Source organism: Nerophis ophidion, linkage group LG04, assembly GCF_033978795.1.
Source record: "Nerophis ophidion isolate RoL-2023_Sa linkage group LG04, RoL_Noph_v1.0, whole genome shotgun sequence".
NCBI classification, from domain to species: domain Eukaryota; kingdom Metazoa; phylum Chordata; class Actinopteri; order Syngnathiformes; family Syngnathidae; genus Nerophis; species Nerophis ophidion.
Genome location: NC_084614.1, coordinates 10,861,930 through 10,878,655, shown reverse-complemented (window position 1 = coordinate 10,878,655; position 16,726 = coordinate 10,861,930). Strand labels below are relative to the sequence as shown.

The following is a 16,726-nucleotide window of genomic DNA, read 5'->3' as shown; positions in this document are numbered from 1 at the left end:
AAGGTGTGTACTTACTTTGAACAGATTGTAGAGTTCATCAAGCTGGAGTGGGGAGAATTTGACTTCTTGGGATACCACGCGAATCTGAAGACAAATCCATCGTTACTGACGCATTACAGGTACAGTCGTACCTCAACTTACCAGCCTAATTGGTTCTGTGACGCAGCTCTTAACCCAAATAACTTGTATCTCGAGTCAAAGGCTAGTAAAGGGAATGTAATCAACTCACAAAAGGAAACATGTAAACTAAGAGCACAGAACTAAAACTAATAAAAAAGGACACAAAATACGGCGTGGCGCAGTGGGAGAGTGGCCGTGCGCAACCCGAGGGTCCCTGGTTCAAATCCCACCTAGTACCAACCTCGTCACGTCCGTTGTGTCCTGAGCAAGACACTTCACCCTTGCTCCTGATGGGTGCAGGTTGGCGCCTTGCATGGCAGCTCCCTCCATCAGTGTGTGAATGTGTGTGTGAATGGGTAAATGTGGAAGTAGTGTCAAAGCGCTTTGAGTACCTCGAAGGTAGAAAAGCGCTATACAAGTACAACCCATTTATCATTTATTTAAAAGCAAATCCTGTCATGTGGAGCATTACCAAAGAAAGTTGTAAATGCCAGTGTTTCAATAAAGATAGTGAGAAATACAATTGAATTCAAGACGGAACTTGTAGGAAAATACGTACAGTAGGTGGCATCCGTGTGGCATTTTTCTCTCTTCCTTCCTTTCTGCTTTTCGCCAACAAGTTTTCGATATTGTTTGAAGAAAATGTACTAACAACTATAGTAGTTGTATGAAGTAATGTACTAATAATGTACAGCATTTACTTTGAAGAGTGGATTTCCACAGTATCTCAATCCAGCTGCTTCTCCGTCAAACACACCATCTGCAGCTTTTCCATATTTTCATGGCTAAATGTTTCCTGTTTTAATTTTTTTTTTTTTTTAAATGTTGCTTGGCGTTAAACTCATTCCACTTCAACATGGTGCAGACTAGCAGTGATGTGTTTGAACTGTTTCGCCAAGTTGGTGACAAGCTCGGTAATGGTTTTTTGATTTTTTTCTTTAATTCAATGAAAATGACACCCTTCTTTTTCTCATTACTGTACTTCCCGCTAACTTTCTTTCTTCCCATGGTTGGAAAAACAAAGTTAGGTTGATTTTAGCTATAAGCGAGTTAGACCTGATGTTTTGGTCGGATCTTACAAGGTTTATTGTGACATTCATTATACTGATTAATGGCGGGAATGATTGTAAAACAATATTTTGCTTTCAACTTAAAGGATAAAAATTAGCCAAGAGACAGCGCTCATCTCAAAGCACTCTTAAATTGAGGTACTACTGAATGACTACTGCCACTTACAACATTTTGCTTGGTTGTGTCCTCCAGTGTCTGGATCACAAACAGTCTGTTTCTCTTTCGTGAACTTTCCACTTCCTCTGAGCGAATGCTGCCAAATTTCTGGAAGGCAGAAAGCGATTCATCAGTCATCTGTTAACCAAAGAGATCGGGAATTAAAATCCGCAGAACCTCGTAGGCTTCTCGGATCAGTTCACTGATGTCCACGTTGAAGTGAGATGACTTATCGTTGTTGCCCACGGGGGCTTGCTGCACTGTTGGCGGTAACGGGCTGTCTTTGTTTGTCACGCTGTCAAAAAATCTGAAAAACACAAATGACACTTTTAGGATGACCAAAAGGGGAATTTCGATAAGTCATCACATACTTGTTAAGGATGGTGACAGCCTCTGCATCATCGTGGCAACTTATCAGAGCCTCCATGTTGTAGTTGAGCACTGCCAGCCCGAGCTGCAAGATTGCTTTGATGCCGTCGTAGAAAAAGCAATCCACCACGTTCACAGCACTTTCGATGGGCAGTACACTGATGAAGAGCGTCAGAAACCAGGACAAGGATACAGATGAGAAGAAACTCAGGTCTGTCATGTTCTCTACTAGCTGGGGGAGGTTCTCGCGAATCAGATCTTCAAAGACAGCCTGGTCCACCAAAGCACCTGGAGGTACAATGACACACAATACAACATAAATTAAGGAATTTTTTGAATGTTTCATTTAAAACATACATTAGTTTTAATTGATCTGGAGTTGTAGCGGGTTGTGCATGACCGAAGATTGTAGACTGAAAGAGGATCATCTACGCATGCTTTTATACAACGCGCATGATCTCCTACACAAAGTACATTTACAGTCGTATCATCATCCTTTTGTCACCTAAAAAAATACAGAGGACATGACCTCGGTGTCTTAAAGAGTAGTTATGGTCATTTTCTCTGTTGTGGACGCCTCAGAGTTGGCGTTTTTCCTCAATCTTTCAGTGCCATACCATGCTTTGTTATTGTCAAAAGTGCAGTGTGCATGTTTTCTTCTTTTTTGTGCTTTATTTACTGATGTAAAGCACTTTGTGTTGCAACTTGCCTGTGCATGAAATGTGCTATTTGAGTAAAGTTTGATTGATTGAATGATTTTCTGCTGATTATTCTGTTCATTGTCACTCTGGTGAGCTGGATGGAGCCTGTCGTCACCAGTCAATCGGCCATTACTACTTTGTGGTTGTTTAAAGACATGTACTCTTTACTATATAACTTTTCTTCTCACCTATAATTCGCCTGTTGAAATAATCTGGCAACATCCTTTCACAAACGGCCACTAAAAGCCAGAAGGCCTCCTCCTCTTTGGCGTAGAGCAGCAACACAGAGGTGAGAATGTTCATGGCCTAGGCAAAATATATAACACACTTTAAAAATGGAATACCTTTAGAACATTGTGAGTGTGAATTTTTTTAACTGTCTTTGAACTCATACCTTCAATGGTTTAAAAGAAATGGTAATATTTTAGGTCCTTTGCTTGGAGCAAAGGTTGTAAAAATACCTCAATGATCTCATGTGATTTTCCACAAAAATTGAAATCCTATTGGTGTGCATTTTAACTCTACTGAGTGATCATCTTTGCATTTCTGTTACACACGTGACGGAGGCCTTGGAGAGATATTACCTGGCAGTAGCCAATTTTAGGGTTTCTGCAGGCATACGCAGTGAGGACTCTACGAAGAGCGGATATTCCAGTGTCACTCTGAAAGGCAGGATGCTCGGGTAGAGAACGATGAAGGTCCCTCTCAATCTCGTCTGTCGCCAACGTGCTTGTCCCTAGAGACTGTTCCACCAGCTCTGTGTAATAGCCGGGGTGGGTCGCCATGTCGTTTACAGCTCCTTATCCGTTCAGGCCCAGGTAAAAAAAAAATAAAACAATTATAATAATAATAATGTTAGTTATTCACCTTATGGTATGATGACTGTGATCAATATGTGCCTGAGAGTAGAGCTGCAAGGTCCTGCAAAAAATGCAAATCACAATTTTCTTGCTTAGAATTGAGATAGGGATTCCTTTGGAGGATTTTTTTACCACACATGCATGATAAGAGGCATGGGTTTTCCTGTGTAAAAAAAAAACTAAACACTTTCGTTTTTTTATTATTACTACACTCTTCATTTGGGCGGCGTGGCTCAGATGGTAGAGCAGCCGAACAGGAACTTAGGGGGGCCTGGTTCAGATCCAGCTTCCGCAACCGGAGTAAATTCCCTTGTGTCCTTGGGGAGGACACTTCACCCACCTTGTTCCTAGTGCCACCCACACTGGTATAAATGTAACTTAAATGTATACAATGGCTTTCTCAATGTAAAGCACTTTGAGTCACTAGAGAAAAAACACTATATAAATATAATTAAATTCATTTCATTTTCTTGTTCTGCTGTAAAGAAACTTCCAATGGTCTTTCCTCACGGTAGGTCCTGGAAGGACACTCGAGAGGAGACTTTTTTTAATGGAAATGAAAAGAAACACAAAATAAATTAATCAAGTCAAAACAATGGCATGCTCACTCACTCCACAATACATTTGTTAACAAGTCAATTAATTTCTACCGAAAGCTGATAAATGAAAACCAGCGCGCTTCATTGACCAGGGCGAGACAGATCTGCTGCCCTGGCTGGCAAGTCTCGTTGGAGAAGTGACGAAAAAGTGTCGGCTGTCATGCTAATGAAAGTAAAATGGCAGCGTTTGCTAGGCAGTTTGTTGATTATCATATTAAGAAATGGTTGTTATTTAAAAAATAAATTGTATATTAGAGTGAATTGAGGTTGGTGATTGCAGCCTTACTTGAAAGGTAAATTTGATTGACAAATACCTGAAAAAAGCATCCACAGTTCTCCTCTCAAGGCCTCTGGGACGCCACGGACGATCAAGTCACGTGTCTTTTTGGTAAAGAACATACTTGTGCCACGTCCGTATTCCGAAAAATGGATGTTCCAAGACTGCTCCTTCATCTTTTCTTTAAGCTGGTGAACACAAGGAGAACTATATTAAAGTATGCTTCTGTTGCATTTTTGCTTCCAGAAATATATACGATGGACAATAATCGGGACATGTCATCACCAAACCAGACTTACAGAACCATACTTCATTTTTGCATCAATAATTTTTTAAACAAAATTATATAATTTTTTAAATCATGTTTTCAATATCAGTTAAATAGCAACAAGTGCATTGCATACTTCTTAGCTGTTCAACAGCGGTTTGATGACTCGGATTCATTAATCCACATACTCTCAAAATTAACATCATTCATAACTTCTACTGTCTGAATTCATCAAACTCTGCATTTCTCCAAGTACAGGCAAATGTGTGAGTGGTAGAAAGCCCAGACTCACCTGGACTGAGATTGTTCGAATATATGATAATATATTTGTTGCATTAATAGATCATATTAAAGTTTAAAATACATGCTATTACATGCAGTACATGTATTATTTTCTGTCAAAATGAAAAAAATGAATAAACTAAAGATAAAGTAATTTCTTGATGTATGTTATTTTCAGGCTTTCATGGGCAGTAAGACATGTTCTGGCAGTCCAGCTATTGCCTAGACTTTAACACGTGTGCTTTAGAAAATACTGTAAACGTGAAAAATGTTTACAAATAGGCTTTCTTGTTTATGTCTGTGCACAAAATTATTAACCTTTTTTTCATTTATTTAATGTATTGTTAAAATGCTGTAACCCAAACATATTTGTAATAATAACCGCCTTCAGAGTAAAACATTGATTAAATTTTTTTAAAAGTCATGTGCTAATGCAATAATATTACAAAAAAAAAAATGCCTCAAAACATAGCAAATTTTGCAGCAACCTTTTTAAAAAAAGCTGACACAAATTATTTTTTTTTTGGGCCACGACTTGCACAAAAAAAGCGAACTCCTGGAGGTTACTGCTTTTTTCAGTGACAAGTCGACCCAGTGGGGTTGAGGTCATGGTTAAACTAAGATTAATAATTATGACTCAAATTCCACCTCCTGAATGATAAATTATTGAATAATAGGGGTGGCTCAATACTTTTTTTCATATGTCATGTGATAAATTATTAAATAATAGGGGTGGCTCAATACTTTTGCTCATAAGTCATGTTCTGACTTTCAGCAATGGCTTCCAATCATTTCTGACTTTGCTGGGTATGACCTAATGGTTGGTGCATTTGATTTACCATTTTGGGGTCGAGGTTTTCAACATCCTGAGGGTGAAAAACAGTCATGAGAGCCTCAGTGCTCACTGCCTTGCTGCTGTCTTTCTGGCCCACCATGAGAGTCACGTCCTCTGGGTTGTCCTCAAAGTGGTTGATGAGCGACTGACATTCGCCCTGTATGATCTTGGTGCAGATGATGGCTGTTATAAAGAAAGCCAGGAACATACGCCATGTGCAGGAGTCAAGACATCTTACCTCAACTGAAGCGGAGTGCTGAGGGCTGGCAGTGATCCCACACCTGCTTCGGAGCGTGGTCGCCAGACGCTGGTAGTCCCGCACCTCGGTGAAACGCAGCGCCCTTTTCCCACGCACACACACCGTTAAAGCCCGGCTGCTAGAATCGGGCTTTTCGACACTTACGACCTGGAAGATGGCACAGCGTTGCAAAGACAGGAAGTAATTTAATCAAATTCAGTGTGGCAGTGTGGAATAAATCATGTGATGTACTTTTTGGTTTTACCTCACGCATTGGAATAATGATGTGACACTGGCTCCCATCCTGGCTGGCGAAACATAAGTAGCTCTCAGACAGACAGATCTTGCCAAGTGTATTTAAATGGCTGAAAGGCACCCACAGGAAACTCTCGTGCACTTCTAACAGATTTTCTTCTCTGGGAAGCCTGAAAAATGTCCGGAACTGCTCACTCTTTGCGTGCGCTTCGAGGCCTCTGCAGGAGAGCAAAAACGGTCATAAGCATCATGAACCTACCAGTAAGCAATTCTACATATCCACCTACCTAAACACCCTTTAAAAATGCACCATCTTCAAACATGACATATATTTTTTTTTTGTGTAAGACAAATACTTGGTTGGAATACTTGTAAGGTTGGTTTGATTGACCTATTTAAAACATATAGGCGAAAAGTTAAGATTTTTTCTTAAAAGTTCACTAAAAAAGTTCAAGGAATATTGTCTAAATCAGACTTAAAAAGACTAATCCATGCCTTTGTCTCCAGCAGGTCGAACTACCGTAATGGCCTTCTCATTGGGCTCTCTAAAAGAGCTGTAAAACAGCTGCAATACATACAAAATGCTGCTGCTTGAGTCCTGACTAATTTTCTGTGAAGCACTTTGAATTGCCTTGTGTACAAAATGTGCTCCACAAAAAAATGTTCCTTGCCTTGATCAAATTTGGAGTTCCCTGATTTCCATCATAGATTTGCTAAATACAAGTCCAGAGGAGTCAAATGTCTTAGATTTCTGGATTGTCATATTGCAACTTGTCATGTATTCATTCATTTTACCTGACTGAACTATTGTCTTCTTCCACTGTGTTACTGCAACAACTTCACAACTTGCTTGTATTATTGTAAATTACTCTTTTTATCTACCTTAATTTCATTTAAATTAATCTTCCTCTAATGCATTATTTTAATACATCGGACCGTTTTTTCCTTTATTTATTGATTGATTGATTTATTTTATACCGGGTATATCTTTCTATATAATTTATATTAAATTTATGCAGCCACAGTGTGGTTGAGTGAGTTGAACTTTATTCAGTGTGAGCAGTATGCAACTGATACAACAAAAAAGCATTGCATGTGTTTAAATGCAGTAGTAGTTGCTGGACAGGACAAAACATAAATGAATAAATGCAGTAGTTAAAAAGTCAGTTCAGCCTTATAAACAATTCTGCAGCTGCAAATCAACATCAGGTATCAGAAGTGATGTTCTGAAAATAGGGTAATAGTCTCCTTTCATGAAGGCAATTAATTGTATACCTATTTTAAACTCGCAGTGGTATCCTGGGAGTAAGTGGATCAGAGAAAAGTGTTGGTGTTGCAATTGGACAATGGGCAGCGTTTCTGGCCAGATTAAATGTGATATGGCTGACTTCCCGTCTATGGGTGAATTTGTGGATAAATGCAGACAAGCGAGATGCTGAGGTTGTGTCACATAATTAAAACACAGTGTTTTGTCAGTGGGTGACACCTTAAAATGTCTACACAAAACATATTTAATAGAGAAACAACAGAAAACAATGTAAAATAAAATGTAAACAACTTTGACATTTTTTGAAGACATTGGCTGGCAAAAGACTGCAATGAGTGAATGTCACCTGTACTCTGCTATGAGTTTCTAATCGGGCAGTAACGATTACTTGATTAAATCGATTAGAAAAAAGCCTTGATTTGCTTCGATGCTTCATTTCATTAATATAAAGTCAGCAAGACTGTGCCAATACAGTACACAAAAGAGAAGTACACCTTAAGTGATGTAGATCACGCAGAGGGTGATGTGGCCAGTAACTGTTGTAACTGTTGCGACTAATAATTATAATTTGTTTTATTTCTCTAAAAACAGAATAAGTTAAGTTCACAAAAGGGAATTTAAATCAAAATGTATAAAAGTTCATAAGAAGGCTTTATTTAAGTTACTATGGTTAAAAATGTAATTTCATGCCTTTTTGTTGGGTTTGTGGGCATGTGTTTGTTTTGAAGTGTCTCGATTGGTCTGTGAACGGATATAAGGAAGCTACTTCCGGGTATGAGGAAAATCTGTTTGATGCAATAAGAAGGGATAAAGAGAGCGACTGGTGGTTACAAGGACTAAAAAGTGTCACAAGGACTTTCAGCGTTTGGGCCACAAGAGCCAGAAGATCACAATTTCCTCCTAAAAGAAGCATGCAGGCCAACGAGGTATTTGTCATTTCTGTTTGTATTTTACTTCGGTAAATGTTTGAGCCACATGCTGTGCATGTTATTTTTACGTTTGTAACGTGCTTTATTTTATTAACAGTTTTCACGGTGAATTGAAGGGAAAGAAAGCCTTCAATAAATCAGTTCAAGAAAGCCATTGTGTCAGTGCTATGTGGAGGGAGTTACAGTGAAAACTCGCACTGATCAACGACCGGTGGACAACGCTGAGACTGTCGGCAACATTAAAGAACCCGGGCAGCGCAGCGCAGCTGTGACGTCATCAGCACGGAGCAGAAGAGGGCCCCTCGCGCGCACACACACTCAAAAGGAAGAGACAGGTAATCACAGCGTTTTCAGTAGGCTGTTAAGAAGCCAATAAGGAACACTGGACACTAAAAGAGTGATTAAGAAGAGACTGAAAGGTATGGAGATACTGTGGAGTGTGTGGTAAATGTCTGGACTTATCTGCTCATTTAATTTAAGTTAAAAGAACATTGTCATACAAGACATTGGGCGTTTTGCTAAATAAGTGAAAGTAGGCTATTGGCCATTTAATTTAATATTGAAGCTTTTCTATTTTCTTCAATATTTTCCAATTGCCTTTGAATGCATATATTTGAGTTTTGAAGTGATATAAACTGCATATCTTTTGAGTGATTTGCAAAGTGATATTCAAAGATTTAATTTAAGATTTGTATTTGTTTAAGCTCTAAGGTATTTACATTTAAGGTATCTACAATATTGATATTTGCATTGGACAAGTTCATCTAAGGGTGATTTAAAATGTATTCTATTGCTAATATTTTCTGTTGATACATATTGGACAATTTAAAAATAATTAAAAGTGTGTTTAATTTAACTGATTTAAAAAAATGTCAAAGTCAGGTGAGCCTACAGAACAGGTAAGGGACAGGGACAGGGAAGATGTCCTCCTGACACCTTTACAGGCTTATGAGAATGGTGCTGAGGAGGAAAAGCAGCAAGAGGAAAATCAAGAGCTGAGGAGAGGTACAAGACTAAGAACTCTAACAGAAAAGGGTAAAGGAATGCTAATGATGAAAATCAACACACTTCAGTTCAAGTTCAACGCCAGTTATGGAAGATGGAGAGCTCAAGCTAAAGCTGCTAAGATGCCATTATCATCAAAAGAACTTTTGGATGAGTCATTGGTTAATTCCATTATTGGTGAAATCAAACGTCTTTCTACAGATGTCATGAGTGCTTATGAAGAGCTACGCCAAGTTTCAACTCCAGAACAGGAAACGCGACGAAAAGTTGACACATGTACACAGACATCCACTTTCATTCTCTCTGTAGCTACAAGCCGTCTGGATAGAAATATTCCAGAAGAGGAGCCAGAATGGCCAGAAGCTGGTTCTATTTTTAACTCAACTTGTAAAAGCTCTGTCATGTCTATTTTGAAAGGCTACACAGTGCAAGAAAGCACCAAATCTTCCGTGGGTCGCCAAGAAGCTGCCGCTGAAGCTGCTGCAAGCCAAGCTGTTCTAAAAGTGCTACAAGAGCAAGAAAGAGAACAATTGGAATTAAATATTCTTGAAGAAAAAGCTAGAAAGAAGATAGCTGAACAAGAAGCAGCAGCCCGAAAGCGTCGCTTACAGCAAGAAGAAGATGAAGTGAGGCGAAGAATCCAGAGAGAAGAAGATGAAGCTGAAATAAAAGCTCAATTAGAAGAAGAACATATAGCTCTACAAAGAACTCTAGAGGAAAAACGGAGAAAGATAAAGAAATTGGAGACAGTGAAAAGTCTTAATGCAGCAAATGCGAGAATGCTGATATATGATCAAAGGAGTGTCAAAGAAGAGCGGAGTGACAAGTTAGGAGATGATTTTAAAGAAGATGACCAAGTATCTGCACCCTCAAGTCATCTGTCTACACATAGGTCTTCCGTATCAAAAGTTAAGAAAACCTCCAATGACAGTACGGCAGAGCTCGTTAAGATGCTAGCAGGTGCTTTAAGTGTCAACAGAATCCCAATTCCTGAACCTCCAACATTCAGTGGGGATCCATTGAAATATAGTGACTGGAAACTATCTTTTCTAATTTTGATAGACCAGAAGAACATACAAGAGAATGAGAAGATATACTACCTACGAAGATACATAGGTGGTCAAGCCAAGAAAGCCCTTGATGGTTACTTCCTGCTCGGAACTGAATCTGCCTATACTGCTGCATGGGAGATTCTGGAGGAGCGATACGGAAACCCATTTACAATTGCAAAAGCATACAGAGACAAGCTTCAAGCGTGGCCTAAGATTGGTTCTAAGGATAGTCTTGAGCTCCGAGAGTTCACAGATTTTCTCCGCAGTTGTGAGGCTGCCATGGTTAACATCAAGGCATTGGAGATCCTGAATGACTGTAATGAAAACAGAAAGATTCTTTCTAAGTTACCAGATTGGCTGATCACAGCTTGGAATCGAAAGGTTATGGAAATGGAACAAGAGAAAAAACAATTCCCCTCTTTCAGTCATTTTGTCAGATTTCTAACATGGGAAGCTAAAGTTGCCTGCAATCCTATAACTTCAGTGCAGTCACTGAAATCAAGTGATACCGACAAGCCAAGGTCCCAAAGACTACAAAGCTTTGGAGCAAAGACGTTGAACACAAGTTCTAATGAAAAGACACTGACAAGTTTCAATGAAAAGACTACAACCTCCAAGGAAAATAATTTCATGACATGCATTTTCTGTGAAAGGAACAATCATACATTACATACATGCAGGAAGTTCATGGAGAAAGCTGTGGCGGACAGAGTCAAGTTCATCCAAGCTGAATGTTTATGCTTTGGTTGTCTTCAGTCTGGACACCGCTCAAAGAACTGCAGCAATAGGAGTGTTTGCGACACATGCGAAAAGAAGCATCCAACTTGTCTGCATGAGGAGCGAACCAAAGATGAACAAAAGCCACCGCAAGCCAAGCCAAGTACAAGTCAAGAAAATCCTAATGAAATATTACCTCAAGCACCCCAAAACAAAGAAAGAACCAAAGAAGCTACTTCATGTAGAGTAATACTTCAAAAAGATAACATACAAACGGCTTCAATAATCCCAGTCTGGCTTTCATCCACAACTCAACCAACCCAAGAGGTCCTTGTGTATGCTCTGTTGGATTCTCAAAGCGATACAACTTTTGTTCTGAGTGAAGTAGCAGATGCGTTGGAAGTGGACAAAGAGCAAGTCAAGCTTAAGCTTTCTAGTATGACTGCAAGAATTACTGTAGTAAGCTCCCAAAAAGTAACCAACCTGCAAGTAAGAGGCTTTTATTCCGGTGAGAAGATTGCCTTACCACCAGTCTACACACGTGAGTTCATTCCAGCGAACAGAACTCATATACCTACAGGCGAAACCGCAAAAGCATGGTCCCATCTAGAGCATCTCCAAGATGAGATACCACCTCTGCAAGACTGCGGAGTAGGTTTGCTCATCGGGTACAATTGCTCACAAGCCTTACTTCCCAGGGAAGTCGTGTCTGGCAAAGAAAACCAGCCCTACGCCCAGCGTACGGACCTTGGATGGAGTATTATTGGTCACCAGAATCCCTATGTAGACTACGGCGATGCCATCGGAGTAAGCCATCGCATTGTAGTGAGACAAGTGACACCAGGTTTGGAGCCTTATCTCAACCTCAAAACTGAAGTACACTATGTGTGTCGATCCAAAGTGAAGGAGATTACTCCCTCGGACATTATCAAGGTCCTTGAATCAGACTTCTCTGAAAGAGCTGTAGAAGATGTTCCAGTGTCTCAGGAAGACCCCAAGTTCCTGTCTAAAATGAAAGAGAACATCACACAAAATGCAAATGGTCACTACGAAATGCCATTACCGTTCAAAGAGGAACAACCAAACTTGCCCAACAACAAGATGTGTGCAGTACACCGACTAAACTGTCTTGAAAGAAGACTAAAGGGAGACCAAAAGTACTACAAACACTATGTAACTTTATGGATGATATAATTGCACGAGGTGATGCAGAGAAGGTCCCCGATGAAGAAATGGACAGTCAGTTTGCTTGGTACATTCCTCATCATGGAGTCTATCATCCGCACAAGCCAGATAAAATAAGAGTAGTATTTGACTGTTCCGCCAAGTTTCAAGACACCTCTCTCAACGACCATCTGCTCACCGGCCCTGATTTAACTAATATGATGGTGGGAGTCCTATGCCGTTTCCGTAAGAGTTCTATTGCAGTCATGTGTGACATTGAAAAAATGTTCCACCAGTTTCATGTGAGAAAGGAAGATCAAGACTACTTAAGATTTCTGTGGTGGGAAAATGGCAACTTGGAAACCACACCGTCAACTAACAGAATGAAGGTTCACTTGTTTGGAGCAGCCTCGTCTCCTGGCTGTGCCAATTTTGGCTTGAAACATCTGGCATCACAAGGGCAAGGTCAGTTCAGCGAAAGCGCCATACGTTTCATTCAAAGAAACTTCTATGTAGACGATGGTCTGACCAGCGTTCCGACTGAAGAAGAAGCAAAACAGCTCGTCAAAGAAGCAAGAGAGCTTTGCCGCACTGGTAACTTAAGACTTCACAAGTTTGTCTCCAACAGTGAGAACGTGATATCAAGTATCCCTGAGGGAGAACGTGCTCCAATCAAGAATCAAGACATGGCCTTGAGTTTACCTCACATTGAGAGAGCTCTAGGAGTTGAATGGTGTGTAACATCTGATACCTTCAAGTTCAGAGTGAGCTTGAAACCCAATTCACTAAAAAGAAGAGGTGTCCTCTCTACCGTAGCATCCATGTATGACCCCTTGGGGTTCCTGGCACCCTTCGTCCTTCTGGGGAAACAGATACTCCAACAAATGTGTAAAGAGAAGGTTAATTGGGACGAGGGACTACCAGAAACTCTAAGACCCCAGTGGGAGTCCTGGATTAGAGACTTACCCAGTTTGGCTGAAATGCGAATTGAAAGATCCTACTTACCTTCGAGTTTTGGCGACGTCAAAGGATATGAACTTCACCATTTTTCGGATGCAAGCGTCTCTGGATACGGTGTATGTACTTACCTGCGAGCAGTCAACGAGTTGGATGAAGTCCATTGCTGTTTAGTAATGGGAAAGTCAAGAGTTTCACCGACCAAAGTCACTACTATACCGAGACTGGAACTTTCTGCAGCAGTCGTAGCGGTTCGAACCAGTGACATGCTCCGAAATGAGCTTGAAGTTCAAGATCTTCAAGAGTTCTTTTGGACAGATTCCAAGGTCGTTCTAGGCTACATAAATAATGACGCCAGAAGGTTTCAAGTGTTCGTAGCTAATCGTATTGAGAGGATCAAGTCAAGTACAAAGCCTGAACAGTGGGCTTATGTTGCCTCTGAGGACAATCCGGCGGATCACGCTTCCCAAGGTTTGACCGCAGAGCAACTTAAGACTTCAAACTGGTTCACGGGACCAAAGTTTCTCTGGCAAACAAAACTACCCATAAGAGAGTGCATGGTGGGAGAAATCAAGGAAGATGATCCTGAACTACGCAAAGCTGTTGTGTGTAACACCAATGCAGAAGAAGATAGATCATTGCTGAATCGCCTGGAGAAATTCTCTGATTGGTCAAGAGTGGTAAGAGCAATTGCCAGATTGAAACGATGTGGAAAAGAACACAAAGGTGTGAAACAAAGAACTAATGAAAGTACAAGTCTGGAAGAAAGAAAAGAAGCAGAACTTGCTATCATCAAGCTAGTTCAAGCAGAAGTATTCTCAGATGAGATAAAGAGCTTGGAACTTAAGAAAGCAGTTTTCAAGACTAAAGACAGTAAGCTGTGCAAGTTAAATCCATTCTTGGATAAAGAAGGCATCTTAAGAGTGGGAGGCCGCTTGAGTCAAGCCGCATTGCATCCACACGTAAAGCATCCGGCAATACTCCCAAAGAGCAGCCATATCACAGCCTTGCTTATTAAGCACTTCCACGAGAAGGTGCATCATCAAGGACGTGGAATGACGATGAACGAAATGCGAGCCAATGGATGGTGGGTCCTAGGATGCAGCAGTGCCGTCTCGTCACACATTTTCAAATGTGTCAAGTGTCGAAAGTACAGAAGGAGTACTGAAGAACAGAGAATGGGTGACTTACCTGAAGATAGAACAGAGACTACTCCACCTTTCACTTACACCGGCATAGACTGCTTCGTTCCGATCTATGTTAAAGATGGAAGGAAGGACATGAAAAGATATGGTCTCTTACTTACGTGTCTATGCTCAAGAGCCATACACATTGAAGTCGTTGATGATATGACAACTGATGCATTTATCAACGCTTTAAGAACATTCATTGCCATAAGAGGAAATGTTCGTCAGCTAAGATGCGACCAAGGCACCAATTTTGTTGGTGCAAAGAGAGAGTTTGCTGAACTTATGACAGGAATGGATCAAGAAAGAGTGAAGGCTCTCGGATGCGAGTTCCTTATGAACCCTCCAGCGGCTAGTCACATGGGCGGCATATGGGAGAGGCAAATTAGAACAATAAGAAGTGTTCTTATGGCTGTTCTCGACCAGTCGGCGCGACGGCTCGACAGTACCTTACTACGAACAGTTCTGTATGAGGTCATGGCCATCATTAACAGTAGACCACTTACTGCTGAACACTTAAATGACCCATCCGGACCAGAACCTTTAACCCCAAACCATATACTCACAATGAAGTCAACAATTATACTGCCCCCACCTGGAGAATTCGTCAGAGAAGATCTGTACCTTAAGAAGAGGTGGCGTCGAGTCCAGTATTTGGCCAATGAGTTTTGGACCCGTTGGAAAAGGGAATATCTTTTGAATCTACAATCAAGGCAAAAGTGGCACAAGAACAGAAGGAACTTGAAGGTCAATGACATCGTCCCTTCTGAAAGACGACCTGGCACCACGCAACGAATGGAAGCTGGCCAGAATAACCAATGTCTACCCAGGGTCAGATGGTAGGGTGAGGAAACTAAAACTGATGGTTAGTGAAACCACATTTGATAAAAAGGGAAAGCTCACAACTAAAACCGGGTTTCTTGACAGACCTGTACAGAAGGTGGTTATTCTGCTTGAAGCAGAGTGAGTTTAAATTTCATGTGTTTGCTTGAGTGCACTTTCATTGTAAATGTACAAGAACAGAATAAGTTTATTTTGAAGTTAAAAATGTTTAAAAGAAATCCCACATTAAGGTTTGTGTGATTTGGTGGGAGTGTAACTGTTGCAACTAATAATTATAATTTGTTTTATTTCTCTAAAAACAGAATAAGTTAAGTTCACAAAAGGGAATTTAAATCAAAATGTATAAAAGTTCATAAGAAGGCTTTATTTAAGTTACTATGGTTAAAAATGTAATTTCATGCCTTTTTGTTGGGTTTGTGGGCATGTGTTTGTTTTGAAGTGTCTCGATTGGTCTGTGAACGGATATAAGGAAGCTACTTCCGGGTATGAGGAAAATCTGTTTGATGCAATAAGAAGGGATAAAGAGAGCGACTGATGGTTACAAGGACTAAAAAGTGTCACAAGGACTTTCAGCGTTTGGGCCACAAGAGCCAGAAGATCACAATTTCCTCCTAAAAGAAGCATGCAGGCCAACCAGGTATTTGTCATTTCTGTTTGTATTTTACTTCGGTAAATGTTTGAGCCACATGCTGTGCATGTTATTTTTACGTTTGTAACGTGCTTTATTTTATTAACAGTTTTCACGGTGAATTGAAGGGAAAGAAAGCCTTCAATAAATCAGTTCAAGAAAGCCATTGTGTCAGTGCTATGTGGAGGGAGTTACAGTATGTGTGTAGAGAACAGTGGTATGCGGAAGATATGGCTCAAAGAATCAAACATTTAAAAACCGAAATGCTTGCACGGTCAAACAAAACAGACATTTCCCAATAGGACTGCATCAATGATACAGCACGATACAAGAAAGCATCCTTCATATTTAAGAGAGGCAAACAAGCAAAACCAAGGTAAAAGTTTTTTTTTCATAGCTAAATCCATTTCTTTTTTTGATTTGCGTGAGGAAGGTTTTATATAAACACATGGCGGCATGGTTAACACCACTCATCTAATTGATTCCTTTTCAAATGTATGTATGTACTCATTTTGTCATACTTTATGGTTCTTTATTTGTTATCTATTACCAGTCTATGGATGTTCCAATTCATCCAGGTTATTGTATTCTGAGGGCATTCAATCGATCACAGATGGACTGTTTGGTTTGTTATAGAAATATCTATTACTAAATATCGATATTTATCACCTGGTTTTAGGCTTTACAGTTTTTATTACTTTCTAGCTTTTTTAAATACAAGTTATATATAGTGATGCTCTCATAGCAAAAGTACAATTTCAATATTATGTGCAAGAATATCAACAAAGTCTACACATTAGGGCTGTGAATCTTTGGGCACCACACGATGCAGTTAATTTCAGAATCGATTTTCGAATCAAAACAGTTCTCGATTTAAAATCACTACTTTTTTAATAACAAGAGGGCCAGTTCTATGATTAACTACATTCCTCCATAAAATAGATAG

General features: G+C 40.0%; 1 protein-coding gene across 2 annotated transcripts in view; it reads right to left on the bottom strand.

The window, feature by feature from the left end:
* The window catches only part of LOC133550897 (TBC1 domain family member 8B-like), a 71,715-nt gene that overhangs the window by 36,647 nt on the left and 18,342 nt on the right, over positions 1 to 16,726 (bottom strand). For both annotated transcript variants that reach the window (XM_061897026.1, XM_061897025.1), the window contains exons 6-15: positions 6,042 to 6,249; positions 5,777 to 5,944; positions 5,543 to 5,704; positions 4,191 to 4,341; positions 3,002 to 3,216; positions 2,606 to 2,723; positions 1,719 to 2,004; positions 1,525 to 1,654; positions 1,357 to 1,455; positions 16 to 84 (exon numbers count right to left, since the gene is read on the bottom strand). In XM_061897026.1, the coding sequence (XP_061753010.1) occupies positions 16 to 84; positions 1,357 to 1,455; positions 1,525 to 1,654; positions 1,719 to 2,004; positions 2,606 to 2,723; positions 3,002 to 3,216; positions 4,191 to 4,341; positions 5,543 to 5,704; positions 5,777 to 5,944; positions 6,042 to 6,249 (1,606 nt within the window). The remainder of the gene's footprint in view (positions 1 to 15; positions 85 to 1,356; positions 1,456 to 1,524; positions 1,655 to 1,718; positions 2,005 to 2,605; positions 2,724 to 3,001; positions 3,217 to 4,190; positions 4,342 to 5,542; positions 5,705 to 5,776; positions 5,945 to 6,041; positions 6,250 to 16,726) is intronic.